General features: G+C 35.7%; 1 protein-coding gene across 1 annotated transcript in view; it reads left to right on the top strand.

Moving 5' to 3' along the window:
* Usp32 (Ubiquitin specific protease 32) overlaps positions 1-18014 on the top strand; it is an 837997-nt gene that overhangs the window by 36873 nt on the left and 783110 nt on the right. The window contains exon 2 of the mRNA XM_090368859.1: positions 2153-2280. Within this exon, the coding sequence (XP_090224985.1) occupies positions 2153-2280 (128 nt within the window). The remainder of the gene's footprint in view (positions 1-2152; positions 2281-18014) is intronic.

Consider the following 18014-nt stretch of genomic DNA (forward strand, 5'->3'; position numbering starts at 1 on the left):
TTTTGCTAGCAGGGAAAGGAGATGATTGTCCTTTGTATAAGGCAATGGTCAGGCTCCACCTTGAGTATTGCGTACAGGTCTGGAGGCCTCATTTTAGGATGTTGTTGATTTGCTTGACTGTGTACAGAGAAGGACAACAAGATTGGTGAGGGGAATGAAGGGATCCTCTTACCAAGAGAGGCTTAAGTTCTACAAATTGCAATGGCTGGAGACTAGGCACCTGCACAGTGATCTGATTGAGGTGTATAAGCCCTTGAATCGGTTGAGCATGCTGAATTCTGATGGGATTCTTCTACTTGTTCAAATTACAAACGTAAGGGGGCATAAATTCAAATTAAGGAAAGACAGATGTAGAATAGATGTGCGGAAATTTGTCTTTAGCCAGTGGGTGGTTAATTGCTGGAACAAACTTCCATCTGTCGTTGTGGAAGTTGATAGGTTAAATAAATTTAAGGAGGAACTGGACAGGCATTTGGAGGGAATGGTTGTGTGAATTTTTATTTTATTTATTTATTTATTTATTTATTTTTATTATTATTATTTTTTTTTGGCTGATGCTGCATAAGCTCATACACTTGCTTTCTTGCATCGCATGTCACTACTACTACTACTACTACTACTACAACAAGTATCATCTGAATATCAGTTCAATGAGTGTTTTAGACTCTCAGGTAGCATTGCCATACCTGAGAGAATGTGTGACAAGCCTCAAGTACCGAATAATAATTTCAATGATATGCATTTGTACCTTGACAATCTCCAGAAATGCATTAATCATTTAATTTGAGGAATATTTATAATTAGTTGAGGGCAGAACTGTTAAACACATTTTGGCAAAATGTTTACTGTAATTATACATTGACTCTGCAGTTGTCGTGCAGCATCTGTGAAGTCTAACTTGAAAGTAATAGCCCATGTTGATTGGTTAGCTGAAGATAAAAATCTGATTTTTCGTACCTTCCTAAATATAGAGAGATTTTTACTTGGTTTGGTTTTTGAATTTTTATTTTTTATATGTCTAAAGTTATAACACGATTGCACCCAGCAGTTAACAACCATACCACTTCTGTTCTACTTTTAACTCATGGTAATGCTAGTATGGAAAAGTGACTCTTACTGAAACTACAGTGCTTAAAATTTTTATTTATTTTATCTAGTTAAAAGTTATTTATAAAACTCTCCCTCGTGATCTAACAATATTTAATTGTTTTTAATTATAATAAACTGTTTTTTTGACTGATTTGAAATATTGGTTATTATTTTTGAATAATAAGCATGGAAAGTAATAATTACTCAGGATAGAGAGTTAGTGCATGCTTAATATTCAATTTTAAAATTAGTTCAAATTAAAATAAGTGCACCAAGCTTGAAATAAATTTTAAAAAATTAAAAATTTTTATTTCAAGTATATTTATTTGTATATTAAAAATAAAATTTTAATACACATATTTTTAATATGCATTTTTAATATACATATTTTTTAATGTGTAGTTTTAATATGCATTTTTGATATACATATTTTTAATATGCATTTTTAATATATTTTTTATATATAAATTTTTAATATATATATATATTAATGTGCATTTCTATTTATAGATATAATAAGCAGAATTACATGCACATGTGCACAGTTTTTTAGGGTTTTTTCAACTGGAAAATGGAAGAATCTAATAGCTTCATCTTTGTTTTATGCCTGTAATAGTTTTTCCTTTTCTTTTTTTTTTATTTAATTTTCAGTAGAATTAATATTTAAATTTTTCTTGGAAAGAAAAGGTGTAAAAAACAGGGCATTTAAATATTTAATTTTTTATTAAAAACTAAAAAAATGCACACAATAAGTATTTTAATACTTTAAGAAAAGATGAAATATTGGCATACTCCATATTCAATACACCCATGAACATTTTCCAGAAATTAAAAAGAAAGTTTATATCTATCAAGTGTACTGTCACCATGTTTGTAACAGTTAGGAGTGACACAACTAAAGGGTTGATAAAATAGTTGTTAATCATTAAAAATTTTATATAGCAATAGCAAGCTTTTTTGGCGATGATGGCTTATTACTTATAAAAACATATCAGTATTAATTTTTTGCTTGTTACTCCTTATGTATGGGCATTTTGAAGTTAAAAATTTGTCTATTTTTCAGTTAATGATGCAGAATTAAAGCGGCTGAAAATAGCATTTGAACGAGTTTCCAACTTGAATGGTATTATAACACGGCAAGCCTTCATTAAAGAGGTTTTGGGAGAATTTGTACCATTAAAATTAGCAGAGGTATGAAATAGAGTTGATATATAAAACATACTACTGTTTTTTTGACTACTTGATTGGCTTATATATGAGTGGCTGTTCAAAAAGTTATGAGAATAAAGTATAAAAGACATAGGTACCAAATACTATTGGTTTTATTATTATTTTATTTATTTATTTATTTTTTTCAATGTATCCACCTCAGTTTTTTTTTTTTTTTTTTAAAGAAAACCCCAAACACAAGAGATATTAGAAGCTATAGTACTTAGTACTGTGCATGGGTTGGAGGTTGAGAAGACGAAAGAAGAAGATATTTGTAAAATATCTTCTTCTTTTGCCTTTCTTTGCGTATCCAATCAAATTGGTCAGGCAAGATTTCCTCTTAACAAACCCATGTTGTTTCTGAAACTATGACTACAACCTTGCCTAGATGATCCTGTAATGCTTCTTTAACCTGTGACTCCATTACTTTCCCTGGAATAGAAGTTAAACTAACAGGTCTCTAATTGCTCATGTCACCTCTTTGATCCCCTTTGTGAATTGCCAATACATTTGCACATATCCAGGCCATGGGGACCTCCCCTGAATCCAAGGATGCTCTCATAATTATGGCTAAGGGTTTGTCTACTTTCTTTTCTACCTACCTTAGTATAACTGGACAGATTGCATCCATTCAAGGTGCCTTTCTTATGTTTAACCTCAACAATTTCTCCTCACAATCCTCTGTTATTACAAAATCATTTAGCTCCCTATTAGTTTGATAAACATCTGGCTTCCATTTCTCTACATAATTCCTCATGTCTGAATGTAGATGCAATATATTTATTCAGTTTGTCAGAGTAGTAGTTGATTCCAAGCCTAGTAGATTCCATGATTAATTCATTGAATTCTTCCCATTTAGAATTTTCCATTGGTAACCTTATCAATTGGTCCTACTGCCTATTTATTCAGTTTGTCAGCTACCTGATGAGGATCATCAACAGTTGAACCATCGATATTAAGTGCTCCCATCTGATTCATTTCCTTCCTTTTAAAGTTTACATAAGTAAAGTAGTCATTGCTGTCTTTTCTTTGCATCCTTTGCCAAAGATTTTTCATAATCTGCCTTTGCCTGTTTAACTTTATTTGTGACTTGATTACAGACTAGCTTATATCTACCACAGGCTTCTGTGTCGCCTGATAATTTATATGCATCCCATGCATTTTTCTTCTTTGCCACGAGTCTCATTAATTCATCTGACATCCATTAAGGCCTAAACCCTGACCAGTAGTTCTTAATCGGTACAAAAAGCCTAGTAGATTCCATGATTAATTCATTGAATTCTTCCCATTTAGAATTTTCCATTGGTAACCTTATCAATTGGTCCTACTGCCTAGAATTTAAAAACTGTTTGAGACAACCATAGTCACCTTTACGAATGCAAAAACCCTTCCCTTTATCCGTGATGGTAGTTACATCTTTAAGTAAATTCCACATCAGTGCACTGTGATTGCTGCCACTTAGTGGTTCCTTTATCTGCAGTTTCTTTATACATGAATGACAGACATTTGGAACGGATGGAGGGGTGAAATGGGAGGGGTTTTTTTTTGTTTTTTTTTTGGCTGATGCTGTAAAAGCTTGCTTTCTTGCATCGTATACCTCATCTAATGCTAATCACTGCTGATAATCAGATAAAGAGTATTACTCTCTGTGGTTGCCTTTTGAACATGCTGCTGTAGAAAACAGTCATCCAATAAATCCACAAAAGTCTTGCTAATGTGTGAGTGACCAACCCACAAGTTCCAGTCAATATCTGAGAAGTTAAAATCTCTCATTATAAGACATTCTGATTTACTGGCCCACTCTATTTCTTGGTACAGTTGTTCATTGTACTCATCAGAGGCATTGTACTTCCCAAATTCAAATCCTGCATTTCTTATATCTCTCTGACATATCCTACCAATATCTGCCTTTGATATCTTGATCAGCAGTTCAAATTCTTCAAATTTATTTATTATACTACTAGTATTGGTGTACATGCAAGTATATGTGTGCATACAATTACGAGGAGGTATCAAAAAGTTCGTACCCTTACCTAGAAATAATAGCCCTAGAAAGGTGAAACTTCACAAGTACTTTAATCCTTTTTTATGTAAAAACCCTTGTATAGTTAACACATTTCTCCTGTCTGTGGATCAGTTGTTGAATGCCCTGATCATAGAAGTCTGCACTTTTGCCTGAAACCACGATTCTACTTCATTGATGACTTCCTGGGATGAATCAAACTGGTATCCACACAATGGTTTCTTCATTTCTTGAAACAAGAAGAAAAGTGACGGTGCTAATTCAGGAGAATAGGGTGGCTGCCACAGTAGCACAAATCCAATAGTTTGGCGAGAACATTGCATTCTGCAAAGGCATCAGCAATCTTGGAACCCATCGTTTGGAGACCTTAGACACTTGCAGTTGGTCATGTAAAATGCTACATGTTGGTCATGTAAAATACACAGACTAATAGATTAACAATAGCCACAGGCAGAGGTGAAAGTGATTCTTGCACTGACCTAGATAAAACATCAGTAGGAAGATGCTGTTTTTAATATAAGTTGTCTACATATTCAATAACTAACATGTGAAATTTCATTCACGTAGGTTCTGGGCTCCACCTCTGGTGTACGATCACCTACGTGAATGAAATTTCACATGTTAGTTATTGAATATGTAGACAACTTATATTAAAAACAGCATCTTCCTACTGATGTTTTATCTAGGTCAGTGCAAGAATCACTTTCACCTCTGCCTGTGGCTATTGTTAATCTATTAGTCTGTGTATCCCCCATAGCTAGCAGTTTTCCGACCCACCTAACACTGCCTTAATAGCATTAGCAAATATTCTTGCACCCTTTCTATTTAAGTGTATCCCATCCCTGTAGAAGCAGTCTCTCCTGTTAACAGGCACAGACCATGCTGAAAAAAATTCTATCCTAAATTCTACCACAGTCTCTTCAAGGCTGAATTGATTGACAAGGCTCTCATCATATGAGAGCATCCTTGGATTCAAGAGAAGTTCCTATAAGTTGAAGGTATGCAAATGTCTCCTATTCACAAAGGGGAAAGAATCAAGGATAACATGAGTAATTGCATATCTGTAAGCTTGACCTCACTTCCAGAAAAAATAATGGTGTTAATGGTGCAAGAAGTATTGCAGGATCATCTTAACAGGAATGGAATTATATGGAAATCACAGCATGGAATTGTTGGGCTAAAGGATATTTCAACATAATATATTTATATTTCAGTAAAGCTTTTGATACTGTTCTTCGTGGAAGACTGCTACACACACACACACACACACACACACACACACACACACACACACACACACACACACACACACACACAGTGAAAAAGGATACATGGACAAACATTGGATTTCAATCATTTGAAACAATTACCATCTGGTGATGTGAAGTAGATAGTTTGAATAAATTTTAAGAATTAGAAATATTATTACAGGTGATGGACAGATGATTTGCTAGAAGGGATAAGGAGGTGATTATCCCCTTGCATAAGGCAAAGGCGCCTCCATAGCCAGGTGGGAAGGAGCAGCAGTGCGCAGCACACGCTTCTTGATTAGACCGGGGTTCGAGCCCGTCACCACCAAATACGGAGGATGCGGAAAGGTCAGGAAATGACTACCGCATATCCCAGAGCAATATGGCCTTAGTTGCTAATGCTCCTAAAAAAAAAAAACCAAACCAAATAGCATAAGGCAATGGTCAGGCCACACCTTGAATATGCGTACAGGTCTGGAGGCCTCATTTAGAAAGGAAGTAGAGTTGCTAGAACGAGTACAGAGAACGGCAACAAGACTGGTGAGGGGAACAAAGGAGTGCTCTTATGGAGAAAGGTTTTAAGTTCTGCAAATTGCAGCGTCTGGAGACTAGGCACCTGCAAGGTGATCTGATTGGGGGTGTTAAGGCTTTGAATGGTTTGAGCAAGCTCAGTGCTGATGGGATTCTTCCTCTTGCTCAGATTATGCACTTGAGGGGGCATAAATTCAAATTGAGGAATTACAGTTGCAGAATAGATGTGCAGAATTTGTTTTTAGGCAGCATGTGATTGATTGCCAGAACAAATTTCGTTCTGTTGTTGTGGAAATTGATAGATTAAATAAATTCAAGGAAGAACTGAACAAACTTTTGGAGCGAATGGATGGGTGAAATGGTTAGGGTTTTTTTTTTTTTTTTTTTCGTTAATGCTCTATAACAGGCGTGGCCTACTTAATTTGTGATGTGGTCTACTTTTTTTCTTCAAAATGTGCCACGATCTACCATCTCAAAAATTACATTGCACAAGGTGCACAAATCGAGGGATTTTTTTTTTACAGGAACTTCAGGTAGCTGTAAACTGTATATTTAATTCGTCGTGATCGACCGAAATTAAATCCGCGATCGACTCGTTGGCCACCCCTGCTCTATAAGTTTGCTTTCTTGTATAATATGCTTCTGCTAATGAGTTGGGTGGTTTTTTGTTTTTTTTCCACTGATGTTCTAATAGTAATGGCTATATGGTGTGCAAGGAAGCCTAAGGCTTATTCTGCACCAGCCACCAAAAAAAAAAAAGAATAAAATAATAATAAAATAAAATAAATAATTAATAAATAATAAAAGGATGAACTTGCTTTCTTGCTTCATTTGCCAGTAGAGTTAATAATAATTAAATAAAAATAAATAAATTTTTTTTTCTGTTTATACTCCGGGACGACCAAACGGTCAGAGGAGTTCACAAGATAGACAGATTACAAGAAACAGCACCGTATTCAGCAGTCACGGGCTTGAACCCTGGTCACTCAAGGCACGTGTACTTATGCACCCGTGCGCCTGACCGCTAGGCTACGGCGGCGTTTTTAGAGGGATATCTGGCTAGTATGATGATGCATTACCCTTTTGAAAGGCGTCGCCAAACATATCCCCACAGGGGCTCACATGTGGTGAGTATGGGCTTTGCACACCCAGGAAATTTTTTTTTGGCTGGTGCAGCATAATTCTCAGGCTTCCTTGCATTATGTGGCTAATAATAATAATAAAATAATAATCTGTCAGATATAGATACACTCTGGCTTTTCCTTTTCCCGGAAGTTTTCTGGAAAGCAGGTGTGTTTTCTATTTTTGCAAAATGTTTAATTTTCTCTTAGACTTGGATTTATCATTTCAGGCTCAAATGTGCTCTCTTAGGTAGCTGTAAACTTTGTCCATAATTAGTAAAGACAAACACAATGAATACTTTACTAAAATTATATTCATTGGAATATATACTGTAACTTTGGTTTTGTCTGCTAGACTCTAGCAGCATCTCATTTTCTGTGATTCATTTATTCTCATGCACACCAGTAATTTCAAAATGTTTTAGGTTAATTGTACTAATTAAAAAAAGTGTGTGTGTGCACGCGCGTGTGTGTGGGTGCAAGCATGCAGTTTACTCAATGATTGAGCTATTTCTTGTGGTGTTTTGGAATAAAAAAATCCTCTCACTTGTGGAGAGTTACTTTCTATTCAGTGTCCTTTTTACCATATAATGCTCTAGAAATCATTATTTAGGAGTTTTTGTGCCTGCCAGCTTGCATGCATGCACACACGTGATTTCAAATAAGACAGATTACTTTTTTGTTATTTCACATACAAAGTAATCTGAAGTATTATTTTCAAGGATGGAACAGAATGAAATTCAGATAATCCATATTGTGTAGAATAGTGCCCATTTCATGGCCTTCAGTGCTATTGGTATAGGGTATCTTATGCTGGATTCCCTATTAATAAAAACCATCTTTTATTAAACATTTATTTTTGTAAGTAGTGTTTATTATTATTATTATTCATTTTTAGTCTTTTTACTTGCTATGTGTATATATACAGTGGAACCTTAATCCATTCCGTGATTATCAATTGTATATTTGCTTATCTGTGCAGGACATGATTTTTATTTTAAACTATTTTACTTCGACTGCATTGTTATTTATTTTGTTTTCTTAGAGCTAATGAGTAGATGAATGTTGAATTGCTGTAAAGGGAAAAACAATAGAGAGGGCGGTATTTATTTGTATTTGTAAAATAAGCATAGTGCAAGGCCATAGTGAATGAACTTTATTTCCCTTTACTTTGCCCAATTGTTTTTTTTTTTTTAACAGGAACTTCCTACTTTACGTTGGAACGCTATGTAAGTCGGATTTTACATAAGTCTGAATTTCCCCCATGCTTGTGCAGCTCTCGCAACTGTGCTCACTGAATTGATTGAATCAAAAAAGAAACATTAGATGAACATGTGAATAGAATTATTTATTGTATTTATTCAATTTTTTATTTCATGCACAGGAAAAATGACAAAAGTGTGCAATTTAAAAAAAATTCAAAATTATAAAATTACAAAAAAAGAGAGGAGAAAGGCATAATGTCAGTAAGTTTTACCTCTCAAGCATCGTTGCCAGAATCGATGTTGATTGATTGATTGTTATTTGGTTTTTAGGAGCATTAGCAACTAAGGCCATATTGCTCCGGGATATGCGGTGGTCATTCCCTGACCTTTCCGCATCCTTCGTATTTGGTGGTGACGGGCTCGAACCCCGGTCTAATCAAGAAGCGTGTGCCACACACTGCTGCTGCTCCTTCCCACCTGGCTACGGAGGCGCCAGAATCGATGTCTTCAGCTGATAAGTATGCTGCTGGGGAGGCTGAGGGTTTGGAGATTTAGAAGGGGTCGGCTGCTCAACCTTACGAAAGAACATATTAATGGATGACTGGACGGTGGCGTTTTTCTTTTCATTGTAGATTTCTTTGTGGTAAGCAAGCATATCATTCACACCTCTGTTAACTTTTAAGAATCGTTCGCTGTCAGGATCCATCTTCTCAAACCTCTCCATTGCGGATGCAGTTTCACAAAATGCTATTGCCATCTCGCTTGTGATGACATGTCTCAGCTCCTCATTTGGTTCATCTTGAACTTCGTCAGCATTTTCTTCTTTCACTATCACTGCCTTCAAGTCAATAAGTCCTTCGTTAGATAATTCCTTCTCTTCTTCCTCTGTTAACTCCTCCACGTCTTTGGCATCATCCTCCAACTGAAGTTGCTCTGCAACCTTTAACAATCTTATCTGTAACTTCTTCATATGATTCGTCTTTTTGAAATCCTTCGAAGCCTTTTTTGTGCCATGGATATATTTTCTTCCATGCACCATTTAAACAACTTTTAATAATTTCCTCTCAGGCCTTACTAATGTTTAAGATGGCATGGTAAATATTCATGGTAAAATTTTTCTCACCACACACAATGCCTGAACAAATGTTGTGCATAAATATTATACTTTTAAATTCGAAATAACACCCTGATCCATAGGTTGGATGAGTGAAGTCGTGTTTGGCAGTAGAAATATGACTCTCATGTTCGAATTAGAATCATCTAGATGCGTAGGATGTCCAGGAGCATTATCTAATAGAAGCAAACTCTTGAAAGGAATTTTCGTTGTCTTTACAATATTTTTCAACCTCAGGAATGAAGCAGCATTTAAACCAATCCTCAAAGAGAGATATTGTTATCCCTGCTCTCTGGTTCGATCGGAAATGCATGGGTCTTGTGATTTTTATGGATGCCCTTAAATGCACTAGGATTTCCAGAATGGTACACAAGCAGTGGTTTTAATCTGTAATCTCCCACTGCATTAGCCTCAAGCAAGAGCGTGGCATATCTTTTGGCATCTTGAAACCTGGAATTGTATTTTCCTCTTTGGCAATGTATGTTCGATCAGGCATTTTTTTCCAATACAGAGCAGTCTTGTCAACGTTAAAAATTTGCTGCATTGAATAGCCAAAGTCATCAATAATGTTTTCCAACACATCACAAAATTTCTCTGCAGCTGCAGAATTGGCACTGGTAACTTCACCGCATACTTTAATGTGGAAACCAGCATGATGCTTGAACCTATTAAACCACATGCTTGCCATTAACTTGGCTTGGGGTTCGCTGTACTTATCCTTAATATCTTCATAAATACAGTAAACCCCCGCTGTTTGCGGTATTTGTATTCGCGGTTGCTGATTTAATATAAAATGAAATAAAAAAATGTGAATTTTAAAGCTGTGAACATTTTCCGCCATAAAAAAACATAGGCGTGGCTAAAATTATCTTTCCCGGTCAAAACAGCGCTCAGTGGGTGGGGGGGGAGAGAGAGAGAGAGAGAGGTAACAAAATCACGAGCGTGGATGTTTCTTGCTAATCCTTGTTCAGTTGTTATGCGCTTGTTCAGTTGTTATGCGCTTGCTTTTAATTTATATGCTTATAAATTGAATAAATTTATAATGTGAAAAGATCAAAGAAGGTGATGACATTAGCGAATAAAATTGAGTTATTAGACAAAATTTCTAACGGTGAAAGTGTCTCGTCAGTGGCAAAACATTATAAAATCAATGAGTCAGTGGTATACGATCAATCAAGAAATTGGAAGAAAAAATCCGCCGTAGTGTCCGTGAAAACGCGCTAATTGCTTCAAAAATTTGCTCTGTAACTCGTGATGTTAAATTAGAAAAAATGGAAAAGCTTTAAATCTGTGGATAGAAGACCGAACTCAAAATAAAATTCCGTTAAGTTCACTCATCATTTGTGAAAAGCCAAAACTCCTTTATCAACACTTTAGCGAAACTGGTGATAGCACTGGCGGGATAAGTTTTTTAGTTAGCAAAGGCGCTGGTTTGAAAGATTTGTTTGAAATTTCTAATAAATATTACATTTAATATTAAATTGTTTCTTATTTTCATTTCGATGCCATATGCTTGCATTTCACTATGTACTGTCTATGTACATAGTCATATTATGAAGGTACATATAATACATACGTAGACAAAATTTTAGACTAGTTTTTCTTATATATTTCATACTTTGGAACGAACCCCCTTTATTACTATGGGAGCCATAACTCAGTATTCGCGTTTTTGGTATTCACGACATTTCTCAGGAACGTAACTCCCACGAATAGCGGGGGTTTACTGTACTTCTTTCTTTTGCTTGAATGGCCATTGGAATCAGGGACACTTGTTTCGGAATCTGATTTTCCATCCATATTATTAATAGCTTTTCCATCTTCAATATACCACCTGAATGCTGTTTTGTGATCACTGTTGAAATTAAGTGCATTGATCCTTTGACATGTTCTTTTATACATGCACTGGCCTTTAAAATAGTATTCACTGTTGTAGCAACGAAACCTAATTCCGTGCAATAGATGACAAGCTTTGTTTTGCTTCATACTTCTTAATCATTTTCATCTTCATTTCTAAATCAATTTTGTTTCGTTTCCCTACCACCATTTGCACTTTCCGTTGGTCCCTTTCTCCTTCGCCAATGTAATAAGTAAATAGGAATGAAGAGAAGTTTCTGAAAATTTGTTTTTTATATGATTGAAGATTTCAGTAAAGGGGAACACATTTCATTATAATACTGTAAAGTAAAAACTCACAGAATTCTGGTTATCGGGATGATCGCAAATGCAATAAGATCGGAATTACTACCCATTTATAATAGATTGCGCTAACAGAAAAGCCCAATAACCCGGAAAGTGCAAATTGTTTTTATTAATTTTTGGTCGTGACCTCCAGAAACGTGCTTTAGAAAAATATCACAAAGATGTTAAAAATTGATCCTTATAACGGGAACATATGATAACGTTGAAAGTGTAGTGCAATTTCCACTATAAATATGACCTTTTAGAGAGATAAATGTCTTAGTAATATAGCGAAATTTTCAACTTCCAAGGATTTGGAATGAATTACAGAAAAAAAAAACAGTGTTATTGGGTTCACATTACGATATTTTCACGATACTTCCATTTATTCCTATGGGATGCAAAATATGTTTCACAATTTTTTAAAGTTTGCACTGGCCGGCAAAAACTTATGTAAAGTCAAATTTTTGTAAGTCGGGGAGTTGCTGTATTTTGTTGAAATGTCAGTAAAGTGTCAGTCTGCATTATTATTATAATGCAAGGAACAGACTTTTTCTGCATATGCCAAAAAAAAACAAAGAAAAAACTCGGTCACTTCTTCTCCATTGCTAAAAAAGAGGCTATCCAATTCCACTTTGAACTTTACCAAACTCTAACCATGGTAGGCAGTCAGGCAAACACTATTCCAGTGATCTGCAGTATGCTGTATGAAGGTAAACTCCATAAGATCTGGCCTTTAACTCCCAAAATTTTATATTTATGATCCTCTAGTTGTTTTATTCTTCCAGTGAAAAAATGCCTTCCACTTTCATTTTACTGATGCTCTTTTTTTGTACCTTATATACCTCAGTCAGGTGCTCCCATGAGATGTTTAGTTTCCAAGCTTTGCACCTTTAAGCTGTTCTTAATATGGACATTGAATAGCATCCCCTGACTAGTTCTGGTTGCTCTTTGAACCCTTTCTACAAGCTCTGTGTTTCTTCAAGTGTTGCATCTTGACCCGAAACACAATTATGACCAATACAGTTGATGTGGCAGAAATATCCAAAACAAGAAATTTTATAAATTTGTCTTTTTATCAGCATTTCTCCCCCCCCCCATAAATTTAAGAATGATATAAGGTAATCTTTAAAATTTGTGCAAGTTCTATAATTTTGCTGCTTGGAGACCTATTGTAAAATTTTTTTGTTGTCCTAATCTGCCTCCGATTCTGAAGACAGGTTTGTCTTCTATTTGTCTCTATTGTTATGTGAAATGTTGTGTGTATTATAAATAGAATTAAGTGCTTTGTTTGTTTTATGTATAATCAGCTAAATCCGAAATTGCTGCTTATATGTAATTTAACATTCCCAAAAGTCCATCAGCAAAATGTTTTTCCAATATCTGCTCATTTGCTTAATTAATGATTGTGCTCCAACAGGGCCCAGGGGAAGAGGGGAGGCGACAATTAAGATATAAGAAAATCACTAGCATAGTAGGCTGGAATTTTTAGTGTTACATATAATTCTGGCGGTAGGATCCCCTTTCTAATGAAGAAAATATATTAAGAATTGATTTGAAATTAGCATTAGTAAAGGCATATGATGCAAGAAAGTAAGCTTATGCAGCATCAGCCAAAAAAAAAAAAAAAAACACTTCCATTTCACCCCTTCGTTCATTTGAAATACCTGTCCAGCTGAGCCTTAAATTTATTTAGGCTATCAACTTCCACAACAAGGGATGGAAGTCTGTTTCACCAACCAACTACCTGCTGGCTAAAGGCAAACTTCCGCACATCTGTCCTACAGCTGTCTTTCCTCAATTCGAATTTATGCCCTCTCAGGTGATTATTCTGAGCAAGAGGAAGAATCTCATCAGCATTGAGCATGCTAAAACCATTCAAGGCTTTATACACCTTTGTCAGATCACCTCAGAAAACTTCATATCTGCCTGCACAATTACCCCCAGGTCCTTTTCATTTTCTACCACTGTCAGTGTAGTACCACAGAGTTGATACGTTGCTGTGGGGTTACTGTTTCCCATATGTAGTACTTTACATGTGTCAATGTTAAACTTCATTTGCCACCTCTCAGCCCATCTGCTCAACCTTTCCAGATACTGTTCCAGCCGTATACTGTCAGTAGTGTCCTTAACAACCCTGCCAACCTTTATATCGTCTTCGAACTTGGACATTAAGCTTGATATACCATCATCAATATCATTTATAAATACAGAAAACAACAATGGACCCAACACTGAACCCTGAGGGACTCCGCTAATAACATTAGTCCATAATGAGCAGTGTCCATTGATTACCACTCTGTCTTCTCTCCCTCAACCACCCCTTTAGCCATAGTAGCATCCAATGCCACACTGCTCCAATTTGTGCAGCAGTCTTCCATGTGCAACAGTATCAAAAGCCTTTCTAAGATCCAAATATATAACATCAAAGTTATTCCCTGCATCCAGTTGTTTTGTGACTGCATCATAGTATCCATCAAGTTGGTCAGGCAAGACTTTCCCTTAACAAAACCATGCTGTGTCCGAGCTATAACTGAAGTCTTGTCTAGATGATCCTGCAGCGCTTCTTTAACCAATGCCTACAATAATTTTCCTGGAACAGAAGTTAAACTCACAGATCTATAATTACTTGTGTCAGCCTTTGATCCTCCTTTGTGAATTGGGGTCACATTTGCACATCTCCAGTCTATGGGTATCTCCCCTGAGTCCAAAAAAGCTCTAGTAATTATGGCTAAGGGTTTGCTTCCTTCCTTTGCTGCCTCCTTTAATATAACTGGATAGATCCCATCCACCCCGGGTGCCTTTTTTATGTTTATCCTCAACAATTTCTCCTCCACTTTCCTCTCAGGTATTACAAAATCATGTAGCTCACTGCCAGAGTTTACTTCACCTCTGGCATTCTCCTTCCTGAATAACTCCTCATATGTGAATGTAGATGTAAAATACTTGTTTTGTTTGTTAGCCACCTGAGCAGGATCATCAATAGTTGAACCATCAATATCCAGTGGACCAATCTGATTCATCCCTTTCCTTCTAGAGTTTACATAGGTAAAGAACTCTTTTCTGTTTTTCTTTTCATCCTTTGCCAAGGATTTCTCATAATCTGCCTTTGCCTGCCTAATCTCCTTTGTGACTTGGTTACAGACCAGCTTATATCTGTCATAGGCTTCCATGTCACCCATTAATTTATATGTATCCCATGCATTTTTCCTCTCTGCCATATGTCTCATTAGTTCATCTGATATCCATTTAGGCCTAAACCTTGAACAATATTTCTTAGTTGGTATGTAAAGCCTAGTAGCTTCCAAGATAATTCTTTGAATGCTTCCCATTTTGAATTTGCTGTTGGTAACATCATCAGTTGGTCCCACTGTATAGAATTTAAATACTCTCTCAGACCATTGTAGTTGCCTTTACGAAAGCAAAAACCCTTCCCTTTACTCCTGATGGTAGTTACCTCTTTGAGTAAATCCCACTTCAGCACACTGTGATCACTGCCACCTTGTGGTTCCTTTATCTGCAGATTCTTAATGCATGAAGAATCTCTACTGATAATCAGATAAAGAGTATTACTCCCTCTAGTTGCCTCCCAAACATGCTGATGTAGAAAACACTCATCCAATAAATCCACAAAAGCCTTGCTAGTGTGCGAGTGACCAACCCACAAATTCCGGTCAATATCTGGGAAATTAAAATCCCCCATTATAAGACTGATTTACTAGCCCACTCTATTTCCCTGTACAGTTTCTTATTATACTCATCAGAGTCATTAGGCCTATAGCACACTCCTACTCTCAATTTCTTTAACTTTCCTTTAACTTATAATAGAAAATTCACAATACATCTGTGGTTAAATTGAGATATATTTCTGGTGATGAAGAAAACATTTACATTCCATTTAACATTATTGCTTTCAGAATTATGAGTAAATTTGTAAACTCTAGGTACACCACATCTTGTCCCAACATAATGTTAGCAGCAGAGGAATGTGTGCATGAGATCTACAAACATTTTCGTGTAAAATTGCCTTGCTCTACTTCCCAGTATGTGAAACAATTCATACACATTCATTGAAAATGAATAAAAATTGAAATTATTATTATTGTTATTAGCCATATGGTTCAAGGAAGCCTGAGGCTTATGCTGCACTGTCAAAAAAAAATTGAGTTACTGTGAGAGAGAGAGAAGAAAGGAATCACCAAGAAAGCGACGAATGATGATGATGATGTCTTTACTTTGAGACTTATAATTATATTGCTATATAGTAAACTTTATTATCTACGAAGGAAAATATATTATGACCAGACGTTTTTTTTTTTTTTTAAAAGGCAGTAGTTTTGGAAAATATGAACACAACCTTAGAACACTATTTTTGTTCTGTACTCAATATCTTTTGATCCTAACAAGTTTAAACACTGGTTTCTTATCTCTTCCTTATTTTTCTCTTATCTTTATCTTTTTCAAAAACAGTGTATTGTGTTTCTTGTCTATTGTAATCTTTACAAATTTCCATAAAAACAGGTTGCCCTCTCTTATTTCAGGATTGGGGATTTCTGGCAACCAACAATAGATTTCTACAAAGGCTGTTCAATAAAGAATGATCATAATTTTTTTTCCCCCACAAAACTATTAATCAGCCATAAAGTAGTCCCCAATTTGATGAAATGCACTTACTTCAATGTTTCTGCCATTCTTCAAAAACATGGTGGAAGCCATTTTTTGTCATGCATTTGGGAATGCCTTTGTCATCTTTACAACTTCTGATGATTGGGAACATTTTCCTCGCAGCTCCTTCTTTAACTTTGGAAATAAAAAAAAAAAATTTAAAAAATCACAGGACGAAAGATCAGGACTGTAGGGCAGATGAGAAACAAATTTCATATTAATGCTGGCTAAGTACTCAATAACAGTATGAGCAATGTGAGGTCTTGCATTGTCATGATGCAGCATCCACCCACCCAGAAATAGCAAACAGTATGGTTGTTCATGAAAATATTATGATCAATCTTTATTTAACAGCCCTCATACTTCTGCTAATCATTTTGTTCTTTATTCATAATCAGTGAGGCAGATACTAAGAAAGACCAACTAACAGTATTTAAAGTTATTATTTTTATTATTAGCCATATGGTGCAAGGAAGCCTGGGGCTTATGCTGCACTGGCCAAAAAAAAAATTTCCCTATTACCCTGAGAGAGAGAAAGAGATAAGTAGAAAGGAATCACTAAGAAAGGGAAGAATGATGATATTCAGCTCAGGACCCTGGATGTGCCAAACCCATACTCACCAGATGTGAGCCCTTGGGGTTTCATATATTTGAACAAATTGTGTGTATATTCCCCAAGTGTGTAGGTCTTACACTTAGGGTATAGCAACGCACAAATAAATTATACATTTGATGGGGTTGAATTAAAAACAGTGGAGGAGGAAAGGGACCTGGGATTTACAATATGGGCAGATATGAAGTTTTCTGAACAGTGTGAACAGGCAGCCAGGAAAGCCCATGGTGTCCTATTGATGATTTTTCGAATGCTATCCTGTAGAGATAGGAAGGTCATAATCCCATTGTATAAGGCAGTTGTAAGACCACATTTGGAATACTGTGTTCAAGTGTGGAGAACTCATCTGAAAAAAGACGTTGAGCTTCTTGAAAGGGTCCAAGGATAGGCAACTTGAATGGTGAGATTGGCAGAAGGATGACTGTATAAGGAAAGACTCCGATTATATGGGCTACAGAGCTTGGTAACCAGGCACTCAGAGGTGACTGACTAAGATTTATAAGGCTCTGAGAGGGATTAGTAAAATAAATGAAGATGGATTTCTCACTGTTCTAAAAAATTCCAGAACTAGGTATCATAAATTTAAATTACAGATTTTGAGGTTTAGATTGTAGAAAGTTTTCTTTTAGCCAGCGAGTCATTGATAGCTGGAACAAGCTGCCTTTGCAGGTAGTTGAGGCTGACAGTATGAATAAATTCAAAGATCAACTGGATGCTTACCTGTGTTGAGAGGGAAGCATATAATTTGTGTTTTCTTATCTACTTTTTTTTTTTTTTTTTTGCCATAAAAAGCCTTTGACTTCCTTGCACTATATGGAAAATACTATTACTATATAAATATTGGCTGTTGTATATTTTATTTTATTTTATTTTTTCCAGCAGTAATTGTATTTGTACTTCTCATACTTCTGCTGATTATTTTGTGTTTTATTCATATTAAAAGAACGCTAAACTAACTGTATTTAAATTTTTATGTAGGGTTTCTGTATTTTAATAAACTTTGTGTATATAAA

This window comes from Mastigoproctus giganteus, chromosome 1, assembly GCF_048544385.1.
Source record: "Mastigoproctus giganteus isolate SK-2022 chromosome 1, ASM4854438v1, whole genome shotgun sequence".
In the NCBI taxonomy this organism is placed as follows: domain Eukaryota; kingdom Metazoa; phylum Arthropoda; class Arachnida; order Uropygi; family Thelyphonidae; genus Mastigoproctus; species Mastigoproctus giganteus.